At 40.7% G+C, this 27,403-nt stretch overlaps 3 protein-coding genes across 3 annotated transcripts; all 3 read right to left on the bottom strand.

Annotated features, from left to right (window-relative positions):
• Nucleotides 1-834: 834 nt before the first annotated feature.
• Nucleotides 835-13,352, bottom strand: LOC108623217 (leucine-rich repeat-containing protein 24). Its single transcript, XM_018021585.2, has one exon. It carries the CDS (start codon nt 11,476-11,478, stop codon nt 9,604-9,606), a length of 1,875 nt encoding a protein of 624 aa, XP_017877074.1. The 5' UTR covers nt 11,479-13,352; the 3' UTR covers nt 835-9,603.
• Nucleotides 13,353-15,326: 1,974 nt separating this feature from the next.
• Nucleotides 15,327-23,802, bottom strand: me31B (ATP-dependent RNA helicase me31b). Its single transcript, XM_018021616.2, has 8 exons — nt 23,497-23,802; nt 21,797-21,963; nt 21,499-21,705; nt 21,236-21,407; nt 21,000-21,150; nt 20,689-20,884; nt 20,102-20,272; nt 15,327-19,845 (listed from the first exon to the last, which is right to left on the bottom strand). Exons 2-8 carry the CDS (start codon nt 21,932-21,934, stop codon nt 19,549-19,551), a joined length of 1,332 nt encoding a protein of 443 aa, XP_017877105.1. The 5' UTR covers nt 21,935-21,963; nt 23,497-23,802; the 3' UTR covers nt 15,327-19,548.
• Nucleotides 23,803-24,839: 1,037 nt separating this feature from the next.
• On the bottom strand, nt 24,840-26,793 carry LOC108623192 (zinc finger protein 236). Its single transcript, XM_018021516.2, has 3 exons — nt 26,557-26,793; nt 25,315-25,951; nt 24,840-25,081 (listed from the first exon to the last, which is right to left on the bottom strand). Exons 1-3 carry the CDS (start codon nt 26,615-26,617, stop codon nt 24,916-24,918), a joined length of 864 nt encoding a protein of 287 aa, XP_017877005.1. The 5' UTR covers nt 26,618-26,793; the 3' UTR covers nt 24,840-24,915.
• Between the last annotated feature and the right edge of the window lie 610 nt (nt 26,794-27,403).

Below are 27,403 nucleotides of genomic sequence, written 5' to 3'. Positions count from 1 at the left end.
CACTTGATTACCCTAGCCCCCTTATGTCAATAGTCACTAATTAATTCCAATCTAACCCAACCTCGCCTTTTTTATTTAAAATCCACCCCTGGTTGCAATTTCAATATTTAATTAAACGTCCCAACATTCCACCGTCTCCTTTCGAGTTGATCCTGGTTGTTCACCATTACTGAGCCCAGCATCCTAGTCTAATCTACTCGTTACCACAAGATTCCAGAGGACACTTCCTAACACTCTCGCTCTAATACTCGCGTGTCTAAAACTCGTAGCACATTGGATAGAGAGAATAAGAATTGCATAAGGGTAAACCGTGCATGAAACAAATTGCATCGCAACATTGGTAGGCGTCACAGAAGGCGACGAGGGATTGAATCGTTTAAGCAAAACGTTTGACAGAGGGGTTTTAATATTCCGCGGGGGCGATAATCGATGCGGGGGTGGATGAAACCGGTGTGCATTTCACGATTCTTTACTACAGGGCAAAAGCGACGTGCTTTTAAAGGGGCGATGTACGTCGCGTCGTCGTCTCGAAAGGCAGTTTCGTGCACACGCAGAAGGTTGTATGTAGTACATGAATTAATGTTTCAAATCTCAATGTATATACAGGGTTTATATTAAAATAAATAATAATGTGTAGTAAAAATTAAAGTATTGATTTTGCCTCAGTGATGTACGGACCCAAAATCGAGTGTGGATCGGAAATAATAATACATAATGGCACTGATTTTGTTAGGTTCTGATGCCTCATTGTCAACGACATACGCAGCTATTTCGGCTTTCCGGCGGTCTAAAAGTTAAATAAGAGTCCAGGTGCGTTGAATAAAAAACTACTGCTGATGATTTGATCGAAAAAAATTTTATTTCGACAACTGTCGTTCAATAGCACATGATGTACGGTACGTGCGAGAATGTGATAGATGATATTCACACCCTAATTCCTCTCTCTCTCTCTCTCTCTCTCTCTCTCTCTCTCTCTCTTTCCACGCTCGTATAGCACGCAGTCCGACACTCACTCGCTTCTCTATTTATCATGTATACGTTCAAAAAATGTGTAATCATGGAAATATAGATACGCCTAGGTTCTCTAAAAAGGTTCACCTGTATGCGCGTTCATCTTCTCGTAAAATAAAAGTTAATATGAATTTTTTTTGCTTTCCACATGGTTTGTTTAGTATCTTCCTCTATCATGTTATACCGCGCCGTAGACGGATTTCCCTTGCAACACTAAATTACACATTTGTACATCGTTAACATCTCTTAAGACTGGTTTCCCCCCATCTCGTCGTGCTCCTTTTTCCGCCTTTCATCTCGCTCGCTCGCTCTTTACAACATTTCTTGTTTAGAGTTCACCATTTAAACATTTAAAAAGTAGGATATTCCCGTGCCTCTTCCGCGAGGTACGCGTATACATATACACACACACACACACACACACGTACACACAACCACTACACTTTTTTTACACTCTCTTTATTTGTTTCACACGTTCCTTCTTCCCTGCCCGCTTTTCTTCATTAATTGGACAACTGCACCGTCTCTTAGCCTTTGTTAATTCACTCACATTTTATACACACCGACATTCGCAAGTATTAGGAAAATTATGCTAGTAACGCCAACATTTGAAAGTGTGATTCCGATGACACGACGAGGGAATTCATATATGCTAGATTTAGTGATACAAACGTTCTAATATCCTTATTGTCTTCGATTATGATAAATAGACTGCAGATCTTTACGCAGAATAAAATATTTGTTATGGACGTAATATAAAATAATTATTGATTTAGAGAAGATTTGACGTAAACGTTTGTTTGATTTAAACATTCAGATTTTGATATTCTGAATTGTCCTATATAGGATGTCTGAGCTAAAGGAAGCCTCTTAAATACCTTAGTCAAAAACAGAATAGACATTTAGATGGCCTCCTTTAGATTTGACTTTCTATTATTATTCATACAAAATTGGATTTTATATAATTGCATAAAATCTACAGTCTAATGATAAATGGTCACAGATTTGAATAAATGAAGAATCCTAATACTTGTGAATGAAGGAATATGTATTCGATATGCATGCCGATGTCTGATATGCGCGGACTGGAAGTCCTGGTAGGAGTCAAGGGTTTGAATAATTCTAGAAATGAGATAGGAGGCACAAGTTTTTCTTGATGCTTCAAATAGAATTCATATCCCATTTCTTTCTCTACTTTATTTTATGGTTCTTCAGGTTTTAAAAACCTGTGGCAGTGTGAGAAATCATTTTTAAAAATGAATCTATTTACTCGGGTAAAAGGTCAATTTCATTAAGGAATTCAACTATCAACTTGCGTCATACTTTCGCTGATGCACATGTAACGATGATACGATACGGAGGTACGACACAAGTAAACGGGCTTTTAATCTAAAGACCAATCATAAGATTAATCGAATATCAACCTGTGTCGAATCACCGTATCGTGTCACTCTCGCTGACACAGATGCAACGATGACACGGTACGGAGATACGACACAGGTAGATTTTAATCTGAGATTCGATCTGATAAAAAATTGTACGATACTCGATTACTTATTATTTCTTCGACACTTCGAATCTCGAGCACTTGATTTCGGATTAACGAAAGTGAGAACTGGGAAAGGAGATGGTAGAACGCGAAGGATAATTTTTTACGCGTTGCGTGTTCGAGGTGTCCGCTGAAACGGTCGTTGTCGTTAGGCAGACGATCGTTAAGTAACGAGGAAGATTAACATTCCCTTACCGAGAGATACTCGATCGATCGATAAGAACGAAGTGACACGACACGGGGAGAGTGTTTGAAGCCAAGAATACGTCACGCGAGTAGCCGAAAAGTCTTGTTCTCTCGTTACACGATCACTCGATCGTCACAGAAATTGTGTATCACATATTAATAACCAATGTATCGCACGGCCGAACTTATCAATATAGTAATTCGATTGCACGTTTTATTCATAAATGGGGCCTTAGAGTTCACAAAGTTTCGAGGACTCTAAGATTTCGTTCGAACGCTCATACGTCCCCAGAATAAACTGACTACGAGTGCTCCGCAAGAAATCAAACGATGCGGAAACAAAAGTTAATTCAACAGGCTTATCAGACGTGTTGAACAAACGTTCGAGAGGCATTAAGAACACGTATGGAATTGTCGAGTGTGCGTGACAGTGTTATCGTACGTTACGGTCATATGTTACTTTCATTGCGGCTACGTCCCCGGTCTATTCTTTTATCGTTAACATTCCACCGGGTTCCCCTCTTATCCATCCATACTCGCCCTATGTACACCCTGCGTGTATATCAAGAACACATTCACAGATTTCACTGTTTCTGCCCATTTTCACGTCTGCAGATTTCAGGATTTATTCATCTTCGTCAAATTTAAAATCGATACTTATATCACCTTTATGAAAGGTGATACATTCAATACAATTTATGAATTTCTGTTAAAAATTTCAAGACACTCTGAAGATGAATTACTAAGTAAATCACGCTCAGCTTTTTCCCAATTGCTCAATGGTTCCTCATTGTCAATTCTTAAACGAATTATTGGTTACTAATTTTTGACCAGTCTGAGACACGAAAAGAAAGAATACATTAAAGTACCATCAAAATTACTTTTGCCTGTGAAACAAGATGACCTCGCGATTATAAATTCTCAAAAGAGACGATTGGGTCTACACTAATTTTTGGCTAGCCTAAGACTCCACAAATACATCCAGGAAGAGCGCAAAGCGAAGGACAATGCAAAATTATTTTTGCACATGAAGCGAGAAGATGAACAATAAGACAGACGTCAGTTTTTAAAGGAACAAATTCTTGAAAGATGTAAATTAAGAACACGAGTGGAAATGAAAATTCTTGTAAGTCCTACATGAAAGTAATTAATCTAACTGTCTAGTTATTCGTAACGAAATTCGAAAAGTTTTAACAGAACTCCTTATGACAGTCGCGCCGTACAATTAATGTTGAGCGGAAGGCGACGGCGAGGGGTGGTTCTATATACAAACGTATAATATTACATTATGTACATTAGCCGTTGTTTGTGAAGACGTTGGCCGTGTACCTTAAAAGCGAGGATACCGGCACCCCGGCATTGGAACAGCAATACAAAGTAATTAAGTGAAGTAATTAAGCAAATCCTGTGTACACCGAGCAGTTTGCAATAGCGGCAACCTTAATTGCCTGACGTCTCTTTATGTGCTTTATTCATTCCTTGGCTACGACTAGACCAGACGCAGGCGACTTGGCCGAAACGTAAATTCAATAAATTTAATCAACAAGCGTTTCCTGTACTGCTATTCAGACGTATTGCACTAGCTATGTTACATTTGTCCGAATAATACGCTTAACGTCCTTTTATTTAGAGTCACATTTTTGTACTGCACGCGGCAATCTCGTTTGTCATGCGCTGAATTGTTTCTTTGAAAGAATTTAGAAATTGATATTAGTTATTAGCATGGTCATGGGGTCAGGATTATAGGTGCTATTAGCTGATATTACGAAGAAATAGAAGCATGGTTACGACAGACAGGTTCAAGAAATATCTTCAAAATGGAGAATAGGAACCTATATAACTCCCGCTGGTTAGGATATTCAAGATTTTGTTCAGACTCGATTCATCAAGTGGAATTAGACTCAATACGAGACTTAATCATAGAAGAGAATCTCAAGGCTTTTACTTCTGAGCCTTTGTGTGCTTCAAATAATATCACGACATCAGCCAGGATGACACGAGGAGACTTGTATTCACAAATGTTCATTAAACGCTGGCGTTGTGTTATAGACTTCTATAAGCAGAGAAAGAACGACATTCACCCACGTCCCGAACGTATTCTCTCGCGAAACCGTCTTTCAGCCCTGCATATTTTAACCCCGGTTTTTACGATTTCGATCTACCGAAGCAAAATTCCATTGAGAAGGAAAGAAGCAAGACAAAAATGCCTATTGAATATCGTCGTTACGATATGCGAGAAAGGAGATGATGAATAGAGAAACGGTATTGTCTCGCGTCATATGGACCGGAATACGCGTAGACTGGGACACATTGTGACGCGTTTCGACGTTGACTTTTTAGCCCGCGAAAAAAGCCTGACGTGGAAATTAGCGAACCGTGTCATTCTCATTTCGCATGATCCGTGTTTCAACTTTGGGAAATATTGCGGGCACGCCTGACCCGGCCATTAATCAGCCTATCTATTAAATTCGGCCGTTCATTATATTCGTCGTCGCCGGCTTACGCGGCTCGTTATTTTACGATTAATTAACCCGAACGTCGGGTTCCGCGCAAACGCGGCACGTGGAGGGCTCGGAAACGAAAGCCTCGGGGATCGATAAAAGACGAGGAATCAACCTGCGTATTATGATTCCCGATCGCGTGCGAAATTGTCATCGATATGCAATTAGGAAATCTCGAATATGTTTTATTAATGCAACAGAACGGGGCCTGATCGATGCCGTTGTAACGTTCGCATGGTTTATTCATTGACTCTAGTAGATTTTCATATGATTATATTGAAGGGGTGACTGGCGAACGAGCTTGATTAATCATTATTAGCCTCGATGTGATAGGGGAATCTTCATTAATCACATAGGAGATCAATTGATCTCCTTCAACTGGCAATTGCCAGTTTCTATAATTTTATCAGATTGCTATATCCACGAGTAACCAATATTTAATCATTACTAGTCTCCATGGTAGGAGATTCTTCATTGATCGATACACGAGATCAATTGCCAGCTCCTATACCGCTCTAGACCGCTGTGTCTATGAATAGCAATTTCCAGATTTTTATTATTATTTTATCTAAATTATGGCAACGCATTCTAGTATGAAATGGAAATTATTTGCGTTACACCTGGCGTAGCATAATGAAATGGTTTATTCATTGACTAGTAAATTTTCATGTGATTATACGAGAGAATGACTAGTGAACAGCGAACGAGCTTGATCAATCATTATTACCGTGATAGAAGAATCTTCATTAATTGTCATAAGAAATCAATTGGCAATTGTTCTAATTTTATCAAACTGCTGTGTCTATAAGCAGATTTCCAAATTGTTATTATCGTTCTTTCAAATGACGTCACTCTTTCTAGTATGAAATAGGAATTATTCTCGTCATATCTGGCGTAGCATTTAACGTGAAATAATTCGAGGAAAGAAAGAGTTAAGGCGGACACAATGACGTAGCAGAGAAGCGAACAATTCCGGAGCAAGGTAACCGCAAAATTTCAACATTAAACTCGCCCGTTCCCGGCCCGCTGTAAACGGCAGCGAGGAGACAGGCGTAAATTATTCAGAGTGCGACATTAACGGTGCATTTTCGCCGGAAGAACCGCGGTGTGATTCATCCGTTTTCTTCGACGATTTTCGGTTGGTGAAAGAATGAACGAATGTTTTGTGTTACGATTTGACGCGGCACGAAAATCGATCACTGGCGAAAGGAACGTGAATTTCATTGGACGCGTTCCCGTTTTTCGCGATTATCGAGATTCGGAAACAACCAATAGACCTGGTGGAACCTCAAATAAAATGACTGGGAGAACGTCTCTCGCGCGTTCTTCAGCTTGCATTATCGATCCGCGCGAAATATGGGAACAGAATTAACGCCAGCGTAAATGAACATTTTTAAATAAATTCCGATTGGATCACATATTTTTAAAATTCCTGTTGGTTTCAATTAAAACCGATTAAGTTATAACATTTCTGGCTTGGTAGATAAGCACGCGAGTCGCATATAAAATAGCAAACTAAATATAGTAGAATAGTATAATTATATGTGTGTAAACTCAAGGTTGTAAGCTTTTTTTGCACGAAAGGCGTTAAGAGATTAAGCTGTCTAAAGTGATTAACAGTATTTTATGGAAAATGAGATATTTGACATGAAAATCTAGTATACGAAGGGAACATAAATAGTTAGTTACGTGTACTGCGATTTTTGGCCTACTCATTAGTTTCAGTAGGTCTGAGGAATTCTATGCAAAATTAAAGTTGCAGGATATCAATTGTAAGAAATTATGTTTAGTAAGGACATAGAAGGCTTTTATAAAAAGGCGCTTCCTAGGTTCTTCTAGCCCCTTGAATAAATAAATAAAATTTAAGCGATTTTCATAAAAAATATAAAACGCTTCTATAAAAAGCCCCCTTAATAAATAAATAAAATGAAACAATCGAACTGGTCAAAACCTATCGCTCAGAAGCACCCTTGGCCTCCTGCGCCTCGAGGCAACCGTACATTCTTCTTCATTTTCTCTCTTATTGTTACCTTATCAATCACGAAGCTGTCGCGCGTTTCCGGGATCATTGAGCAAAGAAAAGCAGCCGGGCTGAATGACAGATAAACCAATCGGTAGGAATTGCAGACACTGTACACTGCCTCACTGCACACTGTCTCACCCTCGAGCCACTCCATCCCCTTCTACGAGGGTCACACACAGGGAACAGGAACACAGTCGCACGTTAAAGTCATATACACTCGTATCGTATCACACACGCCCATACGTATATATCCAGGCACGGGGCTCTCAAGACACGATTCCCGATATAGGCGAACACTCGCGTGAACACGCGACACATGCACACACGTGCAGATAAAACCGATGAATATAATTCGCAGTCGGTGTTACGGTCCGCTCAAGTGTCTTTTGTATCAATCAACGTGCCACAGACTCACTTACGTAAGACACTAACGCGAGGCTTGAGCCGGTCAACCAATGGCAAGCGCAGATCGTTTTTTAGTCTTTCTTAGCTTGAGCAATTGTATGTGTTCGCTTGCGATTGGATCACGGGCTACCCGTGCTTACTATACAGTCTCATGTAATTGATTCCATCGGCTCCGGAGTAGTTGAAATTAAATAACAAGAAAGGAAACACGTCTGGAAATCGCAGCCGCTTCTCCTCCTCGGTTTAAAAAATTAACTCGGATTTTCTCGGTGTCTGCTATTCGTACGTCAGATTTAATATTCCTCGAAAACGCGGTTTATCATTCTAACGATTTTAGAACGGTTCTTAACGCGCACGGAAATCCGTTTAGCCGTGAAGAGGATTGCGACGGCGAGTCCAGAAGCGTATCCGACGTAATATTTCACGGTCTATCGTCCCCGTGAATTTTCGTCCTCGAACGCGGACGTCAAAAACCATCCGATGTGACAATATCGGCTCTCTCTCTCTCTCTCTCTCTCTCGTATGTCCTGCGTATCGTTCGTTATCCTGAGTCTAACCGATCGATTCGACGCTCGATCTCCCGTAGATGTCACAGTCAAAGCGTGCAACTTGGTAAATGTATACGCGTACTGTCGATGTACGTAGTAGAACTGCCAACAAAATGAATGTTCGAGGATGTTCATATCAAATTACACAAGTAATAAATAATGTAACGATTTTAATAAGTCAGGTTTGGATGACACGATATGATCAGATAGTACGATATGTTCGAATGATATTTGAAAGTGTCATCCGATATGTACTTGCACGTCATTTCCTATAAATGCATAAAATCTGTAGATCTAATTACGAAGAAAGCCCCCACTGTGGTTGCCAGCCATTTACTAAATCAACCCTTTAACTGCAACATACGAGTGAATGCATTTCTGATTTAAAAACGACTCCAATCGACAAATTGCTATACGAACGAATCAATTATAATTCCTTTCATCCTGGAAATTGACTAAACACGTGTCCTCAATACAGCCCAACACACACACACACACAGCAATAGAAATTCTAACTCTATTTTCATCTCCACATCCTTTGGAACATGCAGTCTCCTCGATTTAATATGAATATACCGTTTAGAACATTTAAACGTGATACCCTTTCATATTTTTTCCTCTTTCACTCTGGCATGCGCACTCCAGCCGCTCTCCATCTCTCCGTTTCAAGCTTCAGCCCCTTGATAGTTCTTAATAGAAAGTATTACCCGTCAATATTGTGCTGATCACCCACGAAACTCCCCGTCCTCAGGTCTCGATCGTCGGGCAACGATCACGAACACAGACACGCCACACGCACACGCGAGAACAGGAGAACGAAAAGTAATCGTAATTAAATTCGTCGAGTGGTATCGACGTTATTGTCCCTACGAGCGGATTCTCGACGTATCGTCCGGCTCACGTTCGTCCGTTCGGTGCATTAGTCACGGCGACACCTCCAACTATTTCATATGTACGGGCCGACGTAAATCTCGCGAGGAGGTGTATGCACGTTTCCAGCAGGTCGCCTGCAACGACTTCCCCTCCTACGTGTGTGTATATATACGGAATGCATCTCGAACCGTTTCATCGATCACTCTTTCTCGTTCCATATATACGTTTACCGTGTTAACGCGCGCGTATAGACGCGAACGGGGGTCGACGTCCGCTTTAAACCGCGGCTAGAGTCCATTGTTACTTTTGCTCAAGTTATTACTTATATTCTGTCTGAGTAAATCGACCGTTTTCCATTTCACTACCGCTCGTCCGGCACTGGACAGGACAGACGTCTATATGTCTCTCTCCCTCGCTTTCTCTCTCTCAGCAGTCGGTGTCTTCCTGATGGCGTCTACGGAGCTCCAGGTAACGGTGCCGGGCGTCGCAGTAATGAAGCAGCGGTACCTAGACATCGGTCCCGGTCCCTTCCTGATAACCCTCGTCAGGCGAGCTGCGCGTCGATCCTAGGACGCGTTTCAACGCCGAGACCGGCGGCAGTACCGGTACACCCTTCTGCCAGACTCTGATCTGTTTCGCACCCGGCGGGAACTGCTCGACCATAGGCGCGACCACGGCTAACGCTTCCTTCGAGGTGTACGCGTTTACCGGTACCGATGTTCTGCATTCTTCGCTAGTTTCCCACATGCAACTTGAGTAGAGGATCTTCGCGTCGTCTACTACCTCCATCCGACCATAATCGGCGCCGCCATACGGCGTAATGTCCTCCGCCGAGCCGCGACGCGTGTCCCTGATCAAATCGGGATTGTCGATCGGCATTAACGACGTCGTGGATGAGAAACAAGCACCAGGCGCGACCATCATAGATGCCTGCTGGTTTTGATCGTCGAAGCGGCTGATGGAACCGTATTCGTTTTGTGGCTGCAGGCCTGGCTGAGGTCGCTGGACGTAGCTCAAGTTTAAGGACACAGGAGGTGGCTTGGACTCGACGCCGAACGACGTTGTCTCGATCTCTTCATGTTTTCTACGAGCAATACTCGTGGAGGAGTTCTCGTTATTGCCACCCGTGCTGTCGGTGGACGCTCCTTCCGCTGGCACTGCTGACTTCATGTCCTTTAACGGCATCCTTCGTAAACGGATGAACAGCACGAGGATAATTAAGAGTATGAAGAGAATCAGAACGACCAGGGCGGCTGATATGCCGGCGATCTGACCGGAACCGAGGGTCGACATGCCAGCGGTTCTTAGGGACACGTGAAGAGTAAAATTGGCCTCGACGCTACCGGCGCGGTTCTCAGCGACACAGTAGAACTCGCTGGAGTCTGCTTCTTGAGCGTTGGTCAGCACCAAAGTGCTTCTCTTCCGGAACTGACCTTCTTCAAAGATCAGAATCTTCTGATAGCTACTGAACGCCGAGTGGTTAGTGAGCAATCTTCCATTCCAGTACCACTTCACGTTCGCTGGCGGTATCGAGCTCACCCTACATACAATGCTCGCGTTCTCGCCTATCGTTGCCTCCGCGTAGCGGCTGGCTATCAGAAGAATCGGCCGACAAGCAAAGTCGTCGATGCCCAGCTCGGCGAACGTTCGATTCAGCAACTGCTTCGGCCCGTGGCAAATTGGCGCTTGCAGAGTCGGCAGGTTATGCTTCACTAGCCACATCTTCATCTCTCGCAAGTGGCAGTCGCAGACCCACGGGTTGTCATGTAGCTCTATGCTCGTGAGCTTGTTCAGAGGATCGAACGTGCCCGGATGGAAGGTGGACAATTGGTTGTTGTTCAACTTCAAGCTCTCGAGGAGATCGAGCCCCTTGAAACCTTTCTCCTCGATCTCGATCAGCTGCGTGTGAGAGATATCCAGCTTGACCAGATTCGGCGTGCTCTTGAACGCGTGCGAGTGGACCCTCTTGAGGGGGTTGCTCGAGAGCACGAGGTCCCTGAGGAACGGCGTGTCGACGAAGCTGGCACTGGGCACCATGGTTAGAAGATTGTGGCTCAGATCGAGCTCCACCAGGTTCGTAAGGCCCGCCAGTGCCTCGTTATCGATTCGCTCGATACGGCACTCGCGTAGGTAGAGACGCTGCAGATTCGTCAAGCGTACGCGTACAAAGATGTTACTCGGCAGTATGCGGATCGCGTTGCTGCTCGTGTCGAGCACCTGCGTCTCCGGATCGACCCACTCAGGTATGCTGGTCAGGCCGCGGTTCACGCACTCCACCGTACGCTTTCCGCTCTTCCACTTGCAGGAACACTCGTCGGCGCACTTGTCGCTGGTCGCTATGTTGAGCAACGTCATCACGAGGAGGAACGCGGAGATTTTCATGACGGATGCGTTTATTATTGTCGAGTGTTGGTATTCGGTGTTGCTCGATGGGAGCGCGTCAATAAGCAGCGGGCATTTTCATCTCCCGTGGAATCCCGTCGTTTTCTTCATTGAATATTATTCAATCCTTCGTCACCTCGTCTATCGAACGTTCGGCCTTTGTAATAAAGTTTCCACGAACCCTTCTCTCTGTTTCAGTGCACTAATTATGCAAACGAGGGGGTCCAGATTAAACGACCTCGGCCTATCCATTCGTGAATCCTCCCGATTCCTCTGACAACGAAAAGACTCGCAGGTAGTCGCTGGCTGGGTCTGCTATTTTCGGTGAACTCGCGAATTGACGAAAACCGCCGCCGCCTCCTTCCGCGGCTGGCCTTCCCGTGTTTCTTGGTGCTGGTCACGCGCGCGCGCGCACATTGAGATACATACGAGCACGTACGAGCGAGCATACACCGTCGCGCGGTCCGTTGTCCTTACGTAAACGCGTCGATCAACGCGTGAACATCTCGCGAGAGAAACTGGCGCCGAGAACGATAACAAGACCCATGTAATGGCAGCTCGCGGCACTGGGGGGTTGAAACGACGCGCACGACACGCGGCCACCGAATATAATACTGCCGAAAACTAGACCACCACCATCCTCCACGGGTTTCACCCTCGTTCCTCGCACTCGACGCTCTATGTATGACCCGAGGCGTTGCCGGACCGATCTTCACTGATTTCGTTCCTCCACCCCGCCGCCTTCCACCCGCCTCTCCTTTTCCTCGTGTTTCAATCCACCGAAATCCGACATTCGAACACTCGCGAAACACTCGGAGCGTCGGTCGCGCGGATGCTCGTCGTGAAATGCGAGACACCGCGAAAACCCCGGCGCCGAACGGTAGAGACAGCCTCTGGCTCGCTTTCTCCGTTCTTCTTCCGATACGCCGCCGCGCCGTTGCACACTGCCAGGAGGGAAAACGTCGACGCCGAAGTAGGGCGCACCCTTCTTCCACTCCGGACAGACTATATACGACGGGGGAGGTTTACATACACACTACTACTGTGATTCCCAGCGCTCTTTACGCCTCCGTCCCTCTACGACCTACGTAGCGTCTGTCCTTCTCGTGTCTGCCGTTCGACCCATCGCCCCTCGCCTCCTGGTAAAACGTGAAATCACCCCTCGGACACCCCCGCCGCTCCAGACAGCTCGTGCGCTTTCCCGACCGGCTAGAACGACGTGGTAGGGATCGTTTCCCTACCATCGGGGGGATGCAAGCTACCCCGCCTCCGAGTCGGCGCTTTCCACCCCTAAAAGCGGGGGCGCAAGGGCGTGCTGGCGCGCGCACGATTTTCCATATCTACCAGTAGATACAGGGTGTCCCACTATTACAACCGTGGATCGCACATAAGAAGTCGAAAATATGGAACTGAGGCTTGGTTCTCGAGAAAATCGACTCTGAATTTCCTCTGAGTACGCATGCAGAGTTTACTATGTCATAGTTGAGCGGATCTCGATACGAATAGTATGGTTCTGAGTACTTGATGTAGCATGCAGCTCTTGAAGATTTTAAAAATCGTTGAAAATTCCAGGCACATAGGTGTAACGAATCAATCATACTCTTCCTTGTTCCTCGAGACACCCCGTGTATTTAACCCCCTGGCATGGTTCGTCTCTCTCGTTCTCTCCCACCTCCCCGCCTCTCCCCTTTTCTCGCAGTTCGCTTTCTCCTGCTTACACAGCCGCCTCCGTCCACCCGTGTCCGACGTATCGAATGCTACGTCACAGTGGCGAGATATACGGCTATTTCACAAAGTGGTTAAATGCACTGCCAGATTACGGCTGTAGTGGCACGAGAGGGAAGACACAGGGTGTGCAGTCTCGATACAGAAAAAGAAAGGACAGCGACGTCGACGGTTACGATATCGGGTTCGTAGACGATTTTCACAGGGGAAGTCGCTTTTCCACCATTCTTTCCTCCTTCTAGGACGATCTCTACGTTCCTCGATAAATCCGCGCGTGCTTCCTCGTGCACGTCTTCGTCTATCTGCCCCCTGCCGTTCCCTCCAGACGTCTCCTTCTCTTTCTATCATCTCTCGTGGAAATTATACGGAAAATGGAGGTATTCCTCTCAGCAGAAAGGCTAGGTTCGCTTGCTGGTGGGAGTGAGGGGATGTTAAATCTGCCTACGGCCGAGAGTAAAGGTGGCATTGCGACAGGGAGGATGATGAAGGTCGCGGCAGACACTGTACGTACACTGTCGTAGCCGGCGGCGAATTTTCCCTAAAGGACCTTTTAGTGTTAATTGATCGTACGGGGCGGCGATGAACGACGACGACGGCGACGGGTCGCACGTGCCGGTCGTACGCTCACGCGTAATGCACCCTTAATGGATGTGGAACCCTCAAAGGGCGCTTCGATAATATCGTTCGATGTTCTCGGAATTTGCGTCAGTCATCCGCAGATAAGCGGCCTTCGAACCTCGTTACGCTCGCTCAGTTCCGGATGTTCTCTCTTTTCCGATCGCGTTTTAGAGGAACTGTCTTACCTGTGCAACGTGGGCCGCGCAATTCAATGCGCCGAGTTCGCCTACACACGCCCACTTGTATCATTTAATAAAAATATGAATAAATAGAAAATTCGTATGGCCACATAAAGGTCAGAACTTGGAAAAAAAAGTTTTCTACACTTTGCGAAGTTAAACAAATTCTTTTTGTACATGGAATCCGCAATATATTGTTCTAATCACGAATAAAAATAGACTTCGCTCCGGACGCCTGATTTACAGAACGGATTCACTGTTTTACATTTTCGACTTCCGACTCGTACAGCGGCTCGAAAAAAGTTGATTTCATTTTAAAATCAGTTCGAATAATTTCCTGATCCACTGCATATTACGCTTTCGCGAGCAAACCGGTGAATCGCACGTTTGTGTACAATTGGCAACACAATCGTGTCGATCATCAGTAACTGAGATTCTCGATTACGATACGGATAGATGAATGTAATTACAACGCTGGGATTGTATTCGATCGTTTCAATATTTGTCGTCTCTGTCCGGGAATCATATTCCCCGCACCTATTTTTCCACCTTGGCTCGATTGGAAGATACGTAACAGGATAAAAAGGCATCGGACAAAGCCGAGTAAAGGGATAATTCAGAAAAATCGAAGTTCAATAATTACTATCCTGCGGATTTTATGCATTTAGTAAAGTAACGTGGAAAAATGTGCAGTAAATCAAAATAATACACATCACTATTTTCAAAGGATTAAATGCATTTTTTTAAATAAACGTCATACACGTTTTATTGCATAAAAATCCGAAGTCTAGTAAATATTTATAAAGGGCAAACGTAGGATTTTGTCAAAATTTTGCATACTGTTAAATGCAGCTTGTGAAAAATAGAAATTAAATAACTGTACCTGTAATTTCAAAACTACCCTATCCAATCTAGCGAGGTACCTAAGAAAAGGATTATTAAACAATTCGTGTTTACGTATTCTCGCCAGGTGAAGAAACTGATAAAATTAATATGAACGATAAATGTAATGCGCAAACGATTAATTCGAACCAGCTTTTCGTAATCCGCTTAAGCTACAATATTTCTGAACTTCGGACAAATCGTCCGGTTAAGCCGCACATAATTACAACACGAGATCGTCTTCTGGCTTTAGGTTCACTTATATCAAATTTGTATAATTATTTCTCACCTCAAATGAGGCTTGCTCAGTGGAGAAAAGAAGTACGACGATTTTTGTTACGATGCGATGGAACTGTTTTATACTCGGCGAAAGTCGTGGTTTAATGGGGAAGTCGAAACTCGTACCAGTCCCCTACGGAGGCCCTCAGGATAAATTGAATGCGATACACTGAACCGGAAATTTTTATTAAGAATCAAATTTTACTGTTTTGTTCCTTTCGAAAACAAATTGACATCGGTTCTTCGATTTCATTATTATTCTGTCTCTTTTTTCAATAAGGGTCTGTGCTTTGGGAAAACAAATAAAAAAAAGGTTTCTTTTATAACGCCGACACAAACTGAGAAATAAACAATTTTCACGTTCCTGAAATTACAAATAATTCTATCTTCTTCTTCCTCTTCTTCCTCTTCTTCTTCTTCTTCTTCTTACCTTTTGTTTCTCGCACGTGAATTTTCAAGTTAAATTGAACGTTAGACAACACAGACGAGGGGTTCCAAATTATTGATACAAAATTTCTCATACAAAAAAACATTCGATCAACATATACGATCATCCAGAGATCATACCATCTTCTTCCTCTTCTTCTCCTCCTCCCTTTTTTTTAATTTTTTTTTTTGTCTTTTAATTGTGTGCAGACCGGACAATACCACATGGATGTTTTACAACGTGTTAACTCTTATTGCTTCTCGGAGATATTTAGAAAAAAAGGAAAGTCCGAATGGGGATTAAAAACAAGTCCGTGGTATTGTGCGAGCTGCATTCACAAGAGTATTTTTCGAACATTTCTCTTCTTTTGTCAAAAGATAAACAAATGTCGCAAACAATCGAGCAGATTGTTCATACAGAAACAGTAGAATTTTGGAAAATGTATTCATTCGCAATTAAACAATGTTCAAAGATTTCCGATCGCTATTGTATAAACATAAAATAAAATTTCGTGGTAAATTACGATGAATTGTCACGTATTTGTGACAATACTTTCCTCTGTTTCAATCATTCATTTTTTTTTTGTATTTTTTTTTAATATTTTTTTACGAATTATTGGAGATCTTGCTCCAATGTGAAGAACGAGCTGTCCGGACTACAAAACCGTTCGACATTTTTATAGTTATTTGAGACCGAATTCATTTAGCTATTGTTATTGGCGTTTTTCATAGTACGCAGCTCGTCGGGCATTGGATCAGGACCCAATGCAAAGGTGGAGGCGTCGAGGCTGACTTCGATGAACCTAAGATCCCGAAGGCAGCCTCGAAAGATGTTATTCCTTCACCATATACGAATCGATTCGTAATAATTCGTCACCGTATACGAATCGTTCGTTTAATATTTGTCGGCCCTTTCCTCGATGACCAAAAGGGCCTATGCACGTACCACAGATCCAAGATGTTAACACTCCCAGCACTTTCATATTACAAAGGTGCATCCATACCAAAACTGATACTTATCCAAGATTTCACTTGGAAACACGACAGACCTAAGGGGACGTTGGCAAAGAGAAACGTAAATTCCGCTTTAAGATGACTCGATTCCATGTAGAAAATGGAGAAGCTTTCGTTATGGAATCCCTTCGGTCTGTACGTATTTTATCACCCTCTACTAGAGATTTCACACGTATTCTTCAAAAAGAGCCAAGATTAAAAATTAGTCGCGTTTCTCTACGAACGAATGCCTCCCAAAAAGTAATTAGAATTCACTGTTATTAAGCTCGTTCTCTAGTGTCTCGAAAACGGACCTAATAACAGCAAAATAATAGAATGTATTTCGCGCTCTTGACTCTTTTAAAGATCGATTATTAAAATATAGTTCGCAAAATAGATTCCGGAGTGGGCCGGATCTAATGGTGCTTCGAATTATAATTCAGTAAGACTTCGCCAAAGACAAACGAACTCCCCACCAAAACAAGAGGAAAATTTAATCGTAGACCGGTAATCACTTCGAGCCCGGAATACTGTTCCTTACTGAATTACGTGTTGCGATGGAAAAATTATAAGGTACAGAAAGAAAAGTGGTTACAATATTACAGAACGAAGTTCGTACGCGATTTCACTCGAGGGAAAATTCAAAAAGTCCTTTCGTACCCGGAGCGTCATCGCGTACGAGAAAAGGAAACGTATTAATTGGTAAAAAGATAGAGCCGCAATGAAAAAACACTGTGCAAGTGTCTTCCCCTAAATCGTTATAAATACGATGCTTATTATAATTATTTTGTTCAAGATTCATCGCCAATTTCTAATAATCATTCTTCCGACGTTGGGATTTAATCCGAACGTAGAAAGGATTTCCCTTGATTGATTTATCCCGATTGTTCCAAGCATTTATGATCTGATTGCTTGTAACAACGGTTTTACGATCGATTTGCAAAAATCACATTGCTCCTCGTACTGGCAAAAATAATGTAAGTCGATTGATAATGCCATTTTTTTTTCCACACTGGATGTGTAAAATTTGCGAGCGAATGAGCGAGTGACCATGTGTGTGTGTTTTCCAATATCGAAACGTCGTTATGTATCAAATTATATATTCAATCGAGGAACGGTTCCCAACGCGGTCCAGTGTAATCTAAATCACAGTACTTAATTGTGAGAGTTTTTACGTCAATTTTTCTCGAGAATAGAATTGATCTGTTACCGGTTGTCTCGTGGAAAGAGGATGGAATCTTCTGATGTACAAGTCAGCCTCGTGCTATTTAAACATGTCATTGATAAGCAATAGCGAACGAAGAGTCAAAGAATGTTTCCGAGCTTAATTGCACGACTTATACGACGTCCGAACGTCTCCTCGTCTTTTATAAAATCTGCGATATTTCCATTCTATCCGAGCAGTCACATTTTTTTCTCCTGTGGTATTCGCGAATGTCAGAACCGATATTACTGTCCTGAACGCGTTCGAAACCGTTCAGCTTCATATTTTTTTTCTACTCCCTCATCGAATTTTGTTTGCCTCAAATATGAAGTACTCTACTATTGCCTATTAATGTATACGCATTTCGTTCCATAAACCTAGGTCGTCTTGGCTGGTGGTGCACTTCCTCTCAAATGAAATATTTGCGACAATAAAAATTTGATGGAAAATCGGGGCTCCTAAACCTTTTTCATTCGCACGACCAACAAATGTATCAAATAGAGAAAAATCTGGGATAAAAACGGGATTCAATGACGCTCTATTATTTCTCTTTTTGGCAGTCGTGAAAAATTATTATGCTATATACACGTTTCGTACTGTATTTTTTTTTTCATCTAAATTCTGTCGAGGGGATCACAAGTCCTGTCGAAAATTAATCGCTGTTTGACGAACGGAGACGTGAATATTCGAATAGAAGCCACCCACCGAATCCCGGAATTCGACAAATGCCACCAGCCAGTTATTTATAAAAAATAATTATATAAAACTAGTCAATTTTACAATCTCTGACGTTCAATCACGATTTCGTAAAAAAAAATATATCAGATTAAGTTAAAAAAAGAAAAGAAAGTCTTGTTGCTTTGTAGAAAGAAAAAATAATCTTGCGTTTCCTCTTTTTTTTCCGGTGAAAAGTGATTTGAATCTCAGAGTTGTATGATAGCATTGACAGGGTAGCAAAATCAAGCCATGATCAAAACGGTTGTAAGAATACGATAATTCGAATCTGCGGTATTCAAGGAGAATTTACACACGTGCTGCGAAATCAATGGGATTTATTTACAAAAAAACAGCGAATCCAAGTTGCTTTTATCGTCTCTCTTTTTTTTTGTTACTTTTCGAATCGCGTATCCCATTGGGTTTTAACGGAAATACGTTGGAAGTATGAAGCCCGTCGTATAAAAATTTTATCTATTAAAACGATCGATACTCTCGTGTGATATTTACAGTCTGCGGTAAAATGCAATGATTAAATGTTAATTATGCTGTTGTGCTTGGGTTGATAATGGCTTGACTCTGACGCGCGCGCTTTAGATTATGTACATTTACATGTATCTATGTACAAAGAAATGACTCGCACCCGGCATGCCGCATCAGTTCACCATCGCACTGAGCACGTCTCAATGCCTCAGCCATGCCTTATTTACAAGTAAATTCATTTTTTTTTTCAATATCCGCTGCATTTACTATGAATTGAAATTTTCAACATTTTTTTGTTTTCTCTATATAGACCACTTTTTTGTTTTTATCTAAATGTCCATAGCACTGTTTCGTCTTTATACACTGTTTTGTTTTGTTTTTTAAACACACCCGGACAATACTTTTCCCCCGATGAGAGCGAGAACGTGTAATCGTTTCACTCTGCGGTTAGTTTCGAAGCATATCGAAAAATGTACATATGCCATAGACGTGTACGAGCCACACGGATCACCATTTTACACTTGTTAACTCTTTGAGCGCGTGTAAAACGTCGTTTAAGCATCGGAACTACTTGGACACGTTGCCCTCTTCCATACTGTTATTGTCTTCGGGCCGCGCTACGTACAAACTTGGATCTATTACCTTTGGGATGGGTTTGATCTCCGTGCCAAGCTCCTGCTCGATGCGGTGCAGGTTGAAACGGTCCTCGTACGTGATTAGGTTGATCGCTATGCCTAGGTGACCGAACCGTCCCGACCGTCCGATGCGGTGCAGGTAGGTTTCAGCCATTTTTGGAAAGTCGAAGTTGATCACGACGTTCACGGCCTGGACGTCGATACCGCGCGTGAACAGGTCACTGCTCACCTGAAACGCGAAAGGGAATTTGTTTGTCAGGGAATTTGTTTGTCAGGGAATTGGTTTTATAACAATGAAATTATATTCTTCGTCCATTTTGATGAATCCGGAATACGAAACTAAATTTCGATTTTCAATTTGGAGTTATAATTCAAATCAATAATTGTATAAACGCAATGAAAATTTAATCCTTAATCATCAATGTGAGAATTAAAAAAATCTACGATTCTCTAAAGTGAGAATATAAAGAAGAAAATGTACTCACCAAGTTTCTGCAAAGTCCTGCTCGGAAATCGTGGAACACGCGATTTCGGTGTGCCTGCGCCATTTTCGCGTGTATGTAATAACAGCAGTAACCTAGGTCTGTTATCTTTTTCGCGAGTAATTCGACACGTTGTGTCGAATTGCAGAATATTATACTTTGTGTTATTTGCAACTGGAACAAACAAAAAAACGGAATATTAGCTTCTTAGTAAAAAAAAATCATTTGATCGGGTTGGACGGGAAATCAAACCCGGATCCTTTCATTCGATGACTCTAATTCTCCATATTCTTTAAATCAGTAAATATCAGACTCCTGAGTCCCTCTAGCTTAGCTAGCTTAGCTTATGCCTTTGGTAAATTTCTCGGTCAAATAATTCTGAATTAAATCAATAAAACTACAATTGAACGGCGCGAGGGCGAATCCCATTCCTAACTTTTATAAAAGTAAAATAGTCGGTCGATTGACCATGTTGAATCGAAATTCAAACCCGAAATCTTATAATCGACTCTATATACATTCTCCCAATTCTTATAAAAACTAAATCTCAATTTTCCCGAGAACAAAGATGTTCTCCAACGAAATCTTACCTTGGAGAACAGTGTGTTGAGACAATGGACTTTCTGTCGTTCCTGTACGAAGGCGTAGTATTGCGTCACGCCTTTCAACGTAAGCTCCTCCATTAAATTAATCTCGTATGGATCTCTCAAGTGTTTCTCCATGAACTGCTTCACTGTCAGCGGGAACGTTGCCGAGTAAAGCAATATCTGACGTGAGTGCGGTAATCTAAATTTAACAAAAAAACAGAGGAATATGTTAGACAATTTCACGAATTCCAGACAATATACTGTTCGGGCATTTACTAAGATTTAGAAAAGATTTAAGAAAAACCGAGTCTTACCTCGAAATGACGTGATCCAACATTCCTTTAAAATCTTGCGACAAGAGTTTGTCCGCTTCATCCAAAACTAGAATTTTACAATGATCCATCTGAGCAACATTCTTGTCCATGAGATCAAGAATCCTTCCTGGCGTTGCTATTATTACTTGCACTGAAAACCGAATTGCGTCATGAGTAAACTATTTTTAAATGCTCAATTCTTATTCTTATATAAATGAACTGTTTTAAATGTTCACCTTTCTGGTAAATCCTCATAATATCATCCCGCAAGTCGGTCCCTCCGGTAGTCACCATTACTTTAATGTCCATGTGTTTTGCCAGTTCGATGCAAATCTGCGATGTCTGGAGAGCCAACTCTCTGGTGGGTACAATGACCAGTGCCTGGATCACATCTTTTCGTGGATCGACCTGAAACATATTAACATAATCTCGTGATTCGATGTGCACAGTACTTTGATAAGTTTAAATTTTAGCTTGAGAAGGAAAATTTTTTATTTACTTGTTCTAGCACTGGGATTGAGTAGGCCCCAGTTTTCCCGGTGCCATTCTTTGCGCGGGCCAGGATATCTTTACCAGACAGTGCAATGGGAATGCTGGCCTCTTGGATCGGGGATGGCTTCTCCCAGCCCTTCTCAAAGATGCCCATCAACAATTCGCGCTTCAAGCAAAACTCCTCGAACTCGTTGCCACGCGTATCAGTGACATCCTAAAGATTCCCGAAGATATTCAATTAAAATACTTTCGATATTCTTATTGAAGATTTGAATCAATGGATTTAAGGAAATCAAATGACTTACACTAGTTTTCACACGTTTGTCCTTTGGTGGAATTTTTAATTTCGCTTTCCAACCAACATCATCCATTTTGTCTATATCTGATTTGGAATTCAAACCAGAGTTCAGGACATGGTTGGAGTTTATGTGTTCTGTCATCATTTTGAAAATGATGAAATATTATCTATTTCCTGCAACAAGGAATAAATCCATATTCCTCAATTCTGTTGATCTAACGTATTTTCAAGTCTATTAAGAATTTTGTTATTTTATTATAACTGGAATTCTGGCTGATTGGAATCATTTATATTAGAGAAGTATCAAGTTATTTGCAGATGATGAAATATTATCTGTTTTCTGCAACAAGGAATAGATCCATGTTCCTCAATTTTATCGATCTAACATATTTCGAGGTCTACTAAGAATTTTCATAATATAATTGGAATTGTCTGATTCAAATCATTTATATTGGAATAGTATTAAGTAATTTGGGAATGATGAAGTATTTTCATATAATAAAATAAATGAAATTCCATCGATTATCTTAAAATATTTGATATTCTACTAATAATTCAGTTATTTCATTATAATTGGAATTCTGTCTGATTCCGAGCAGTATTAATTGATATAAAACGATGAAATATAATCTATTCTATATAAAGGAAAATTTGATGCACGTTGCTAAATTCTATCAATTAGTCTAAAATATTTTATAGCCTTTTAATAATTTTGTGAATAATTAATTTTCCAACCAATTTTCTTAAATTGTAACTCAGCCTGATTGAACTCATTTATATTAAACCAATTTATATTAACTGATCGTAAGAAATTGGAAGTGTACAAGGTACAAAAGGAACAGTTTAAACTGTGCTAGGGCAAAAAGTTATTATTACGTGTGACCTATTCGATCGCAATAGGACATAAACACAGTAGGTCCTCACTAGAATCATACTAGTTTTTATACAAATTCCTACCTCATCGCCTGTTAACCGTTCGTAAGAAATTCGAATTCTCAAACAATCTCTTTGTCACAGATTAATTTCACTAATATCTACCATAAATTTATTCGATATTCAATTTCTAAACGATATTAGGGAGTTATTTATTCGAAATTCCTTGCTATAGTAGCAAATCACAATTTTTATTTAACTGTAAACCAAAAAATAATAGCAGTTTGCAAAATATATCATTTATGAAATGGTGACGAGTTAATTAGACTGCAGATTTTTAACCTACTTAAAAAATGTTTTTCAAACAGAAATTTCGTTTCATCTTTTAAACGATTTTGCATTTTGCACTTTGATGTTTTATAAATTTTTATCCGTAGTGTTTATATTTTTTCTGGATTAAATTTCATCATAAAATCCGCAGTCTATCCTACCAACTGTATCACATACGTGGTAAAATTCTACCAATTCAAATATTATTAACAATTTCAAATACCAATCAAACATGTACACAACTAAAAAATGTGGTGTAATTCTTAAATACAGTTCATGCAATAAATTTTGAAATAATAAGGTCGAGTTTAACCGGGATAGACATAGTAGTGAACGGGACGGGAAAACAGAGAGGAACCATCTGCGCGAAGTCGATTATTCGTCCATGCAAATCGCACCGAGACTAATCCGAACGAAACCCACGCAGGGAAATGAAAACCGCAATCACCTCGCACGCATAATTATTTATTGAACAAAGTCTGAACAATTACGCCAGGTACTTACCTTGAAATGGATGGATATCGATGCCGAGCTGAGCACTCGATTAGGAAACAACACGCCAAAATGGCCGTTCCAATGTCAAGTTTTCTTAGCAGTGTCTCTGATAGCCGCGTTCTTTGTTACGGAGCACTAGAAACCACGGATTTACTTGCTCGGGGAAGCGTATCGCGTATGCACGCGGCACTATATTACGTCCTTTTCCGTTTGTAATATCAGACTAACGCACTGCGTCAAATGCGAGCGATAATTATTCCTCGTTGAACGTACACGACGTGCGCCATGAAGGAGTAAATGCGCCCAGATTGGTCCGCTAGGGGCCGGAGTGATGCGCGCACACTCTAACGTTCAGGTGGCAAGCGAGCCTCAAGGCGCGTCTTCAAACGATTCCCTTTAACAAAGGCCGACGGCACAGTTGATTCCCCACTCTTTCAACAATAATTAGAGATAACAACTACAATAGCCTATGTACTTCTATGTACGTAAATTAAGAGGAAAAAAGAGAAGAGGAATCTCTTTTTCTAAGCCGCGGAATTTGTAATAGAGCAACACTCAGCGCACGCATGCCCAAGTAGATGAGGATAGCAGAAACATTATTTGAAACCTTCTCTCTCTAGTGTACTGTCGCACTTACCCGGCACCTCCAACGTTTCCGCGATTTACTCTTCATACCTGTGGCAATAAAAGATTTCTACTCGTACAATTATCTATAGAAGCTTATTATTTTAAATAAAATCATAAAATATTAATTTATGGAGGATTTAAGTAATGGCAGAGATATCCGGATAAGATCGCTTTATTCACAAAATAAACGTGTTTAAAATGAAGAGGATAACGAATTTATATAGAGAAGTGGGACAAAAGAATAGGAAAGGTAGTACGAAGCAAACAAATGAGTAGAAGTATGAGGGCCTGTGCTAGAATCAATAGGCCCGAAGGATAATCCTCTTAGGTAATAAAGAATCCTCGAAGGAAGTACTCTTTGGGCCTGCCGATTCTCAAACAAGCCATGAATACTAATTTCAAGTCGGATGATTACAGTAAGATTGCTGTGCTTCCCTTTACCAAAAATCAGTAGTACATTTAATATCTCAAATCGTAATTAAAATCATAAGACATATAAAATATAAAATGTAAACTCGATAGAAAGGTAAAATAAGATCGTAAAATTCAATCTATCATAAAAATTAGATTAGCTATCGAAATAACAATTCCAGGCAGGATTTACTTCTTAATTTGGAGGATAGGATTTCGTGAAAACATGTGTTGCATACAGCATATGTATTTTTATATTGAAGCAAAGATATTAATCAATGAAATAAAAACTATACATTGCCAATTGAACGAGATACAATTATATATTACATTACACATTTCTGCATACAAATATGCATGTTTACAGATGAAGGAAATAAAATATATCTCTTAACTACAGTTCTGCTCTCTTCTTTGAGATATCCTGTATTTCCTGCAAGCCTCAGGGCAGTGGCGTTCCAGATATCGCCTCTGCGAGAATGCCTTGAAACATTCGCCGCAACGCCACTGCCACTGATGGTGGTTCCGTGTCCTTTGATGCGCACGCAAATTCGATCTGGAAAATAGGATACATTCTCAACAATATAAGCAATTCAAACAATATAAAAAATGCAATAATCTACGAATCGCATAAAATATTTAAAGAAGGGAATTGGAAGGCTCGGTTGTATTTTATACAACTCTTTTTCAGGGAAGTGTATAAATATTTTATCCTGCCTAAAAATTCATAATCTACTTCTAATATCTCGAAATTAAACATTAAATTGAAAATAGTAAGAAGATATATACCGATCAGCGAATGATTTATGGCAGACCGGACATTCGAACGGTCGTTCGCCGGTATGAAGACGTAAATGTCCCTTCAGCACCCAGGGACGATCGAAACTCTTACGGCAATAAGGACAATAATGCATAGTCTTATTCCGTTTCCAATTCTGCCCATTATCCGTCCCAGTTTTAATATTCCCATCTATAAATTGATCCTGCGTGTCGGTCTGTTTCTTGGTCGGATTAGGGAGATAAAGAGAAGTCGTTTGATTCTCGTCGAACGTTCTGCTTAGATTCACAGCTACTTTAATCTCGTCGTTCTCCATATTGACATAATCTACTTTCTTTGGTAAGGATATCTGTATCTTTTCTATCGGTTGATCTGCGTTAGCAGAGTCCATCGTGATTGTTTGATTAGCAGGAGCAGGGACGCTGCTGCCGGATGCATTTTCGATATCACAGAAATTCATGTACAATTCTCCGTTACCCAATTCATTCTTCCATAACATGTTGTTCTCTTTGTTAAATGCATATCGTGTTACAATTGGAAGCTTCGACGAGGTCCAGATGTTATTGCATTTAGTTGAACTGTTGTTGGTTTGGTGCTTCTTCTTCGTGTCCAGTGAGGAAGAGGGAGGCATCCATGGCAGTTCAGTCTCTGTTAATAAAGTGAGAAATCATTTTCTCCTTTCTTGAATGATAGATTATGTATTTATCAACGAACATATGACTACAAACTGGGTTGCAATTGAAAAATAAATATATTTAATTTAATTGAACAGCAATTGGCAGTTATGCATTTATAAGAGAATATATAAGATTTAATAGGCAATAGAATTTATTAGAAAATTAGATATATAAAAAGACATAAAAAATTAGGAACAGTAAAATGCATATTATAATACTTAAAGGACTTAATCTAATTTTTTAAAATTGATACAAATTTTATTTTAAAAATGAAACAATCCATCGATTAAGAATTAAAATAATTGGAAGAAAGTCGAATTGATTGAATTTTAATTCTTGATATTAATTATTATTCTATATAACTTATTAATTAAGGAATTCGAATTAGAGAAATTGAATTTAATGATCTGATTCTGACTGTAAGTGAACGTAAGATTCAAGGAGAAAATGCGATCCAATAATGGTGGATGGAGCTGTGCATTACTTATTACGTAATACTTTGTTCCCCATATAACCATTTCACTACCGTCCGTGGCCATTATTCACTGTGCAAAGCGAAAGACGAATGTATCTTACCTTCTGAAGAGTCGTCAGTCTTTCTGTACCTCGCCATCGATTTAATTAAGCAGCGGGGCATGTTTCAGCAGGCGTGAACTAGCTACTACTTAGGAAAAATATGAAATAATTGTAACAGTGCCGCACGTTGTAACAGGAACGAGCAAACCACTGTCATACGTTAGATGGGCATTTGTTATTTCCTCGTCCTCGCAGTACTGTAATATTCAGATAATCACCCATAGCTAAAAAATGTTGAACAAATATAGTAATTCAAAACTACAATTAGTAATATTGGAATCGTTGCGCTTAATATGTTATTTGGAAATATTATTTTTATTGTTAAACGTAGAGCCATCGTGGCTTCTTAGATCAATTTCATTTGTAAGTAGCAACAATAATATTTATTGAAATATAATTATGTAGGTATATTAAATTTAAGTGTGTATTAAAATATACATATGTAATAAATGTATATTAAAATGTAATATGTAATGAAATGCCTGGAAAATAAATTATTTACGAGAACGTCTGAAGTTCTTTAATTCTTGTAGAAATAAAATAAATGAATATGGAATAAAGAATGTATATTAATAAATAAAATTAAAATTGTCTCAGTGGAACTTCTTCCTACCTCCGCTTCATAGTCCTTCAAATATTTATTTATTCTTCAGTTTCACGAAGGTCGAACGAATTTGAATTTCAGCTTCGGTGTGCGCGTAAGTATTACTTCTAACGCTACTTGATGGCAGAATTATACGTAAGTTTGTGTACATTTTTTATTCGTACTTTAATAGGCAACCTTATGTATTATATCAAAGTGAATTACGAAAGTGATACTTTATAGTTTCTTGAAACAAAATTGAAT

The sequence above is a fragment of the Ceratina calcarata genome, unplaced genomic scaffold (assembly GCF_001652005.2).
Source record: "Ceratina calcarata isolate Rehan_Ccalc_2016 unplaced genomic scaffold, ASM165200v1 scaffold255.2, whole genome shotgun sequence".
NCBI lineage: Eukaryota > Metazoa > Arthropoda > Insecta > Hymenoptera > Apidae > Ceratina > Ceratina calcarata.
Note: the sequence above shows the minus strand (reverse complement) of the source record. Positions and strands in the feature narration are given on the sequence as shown.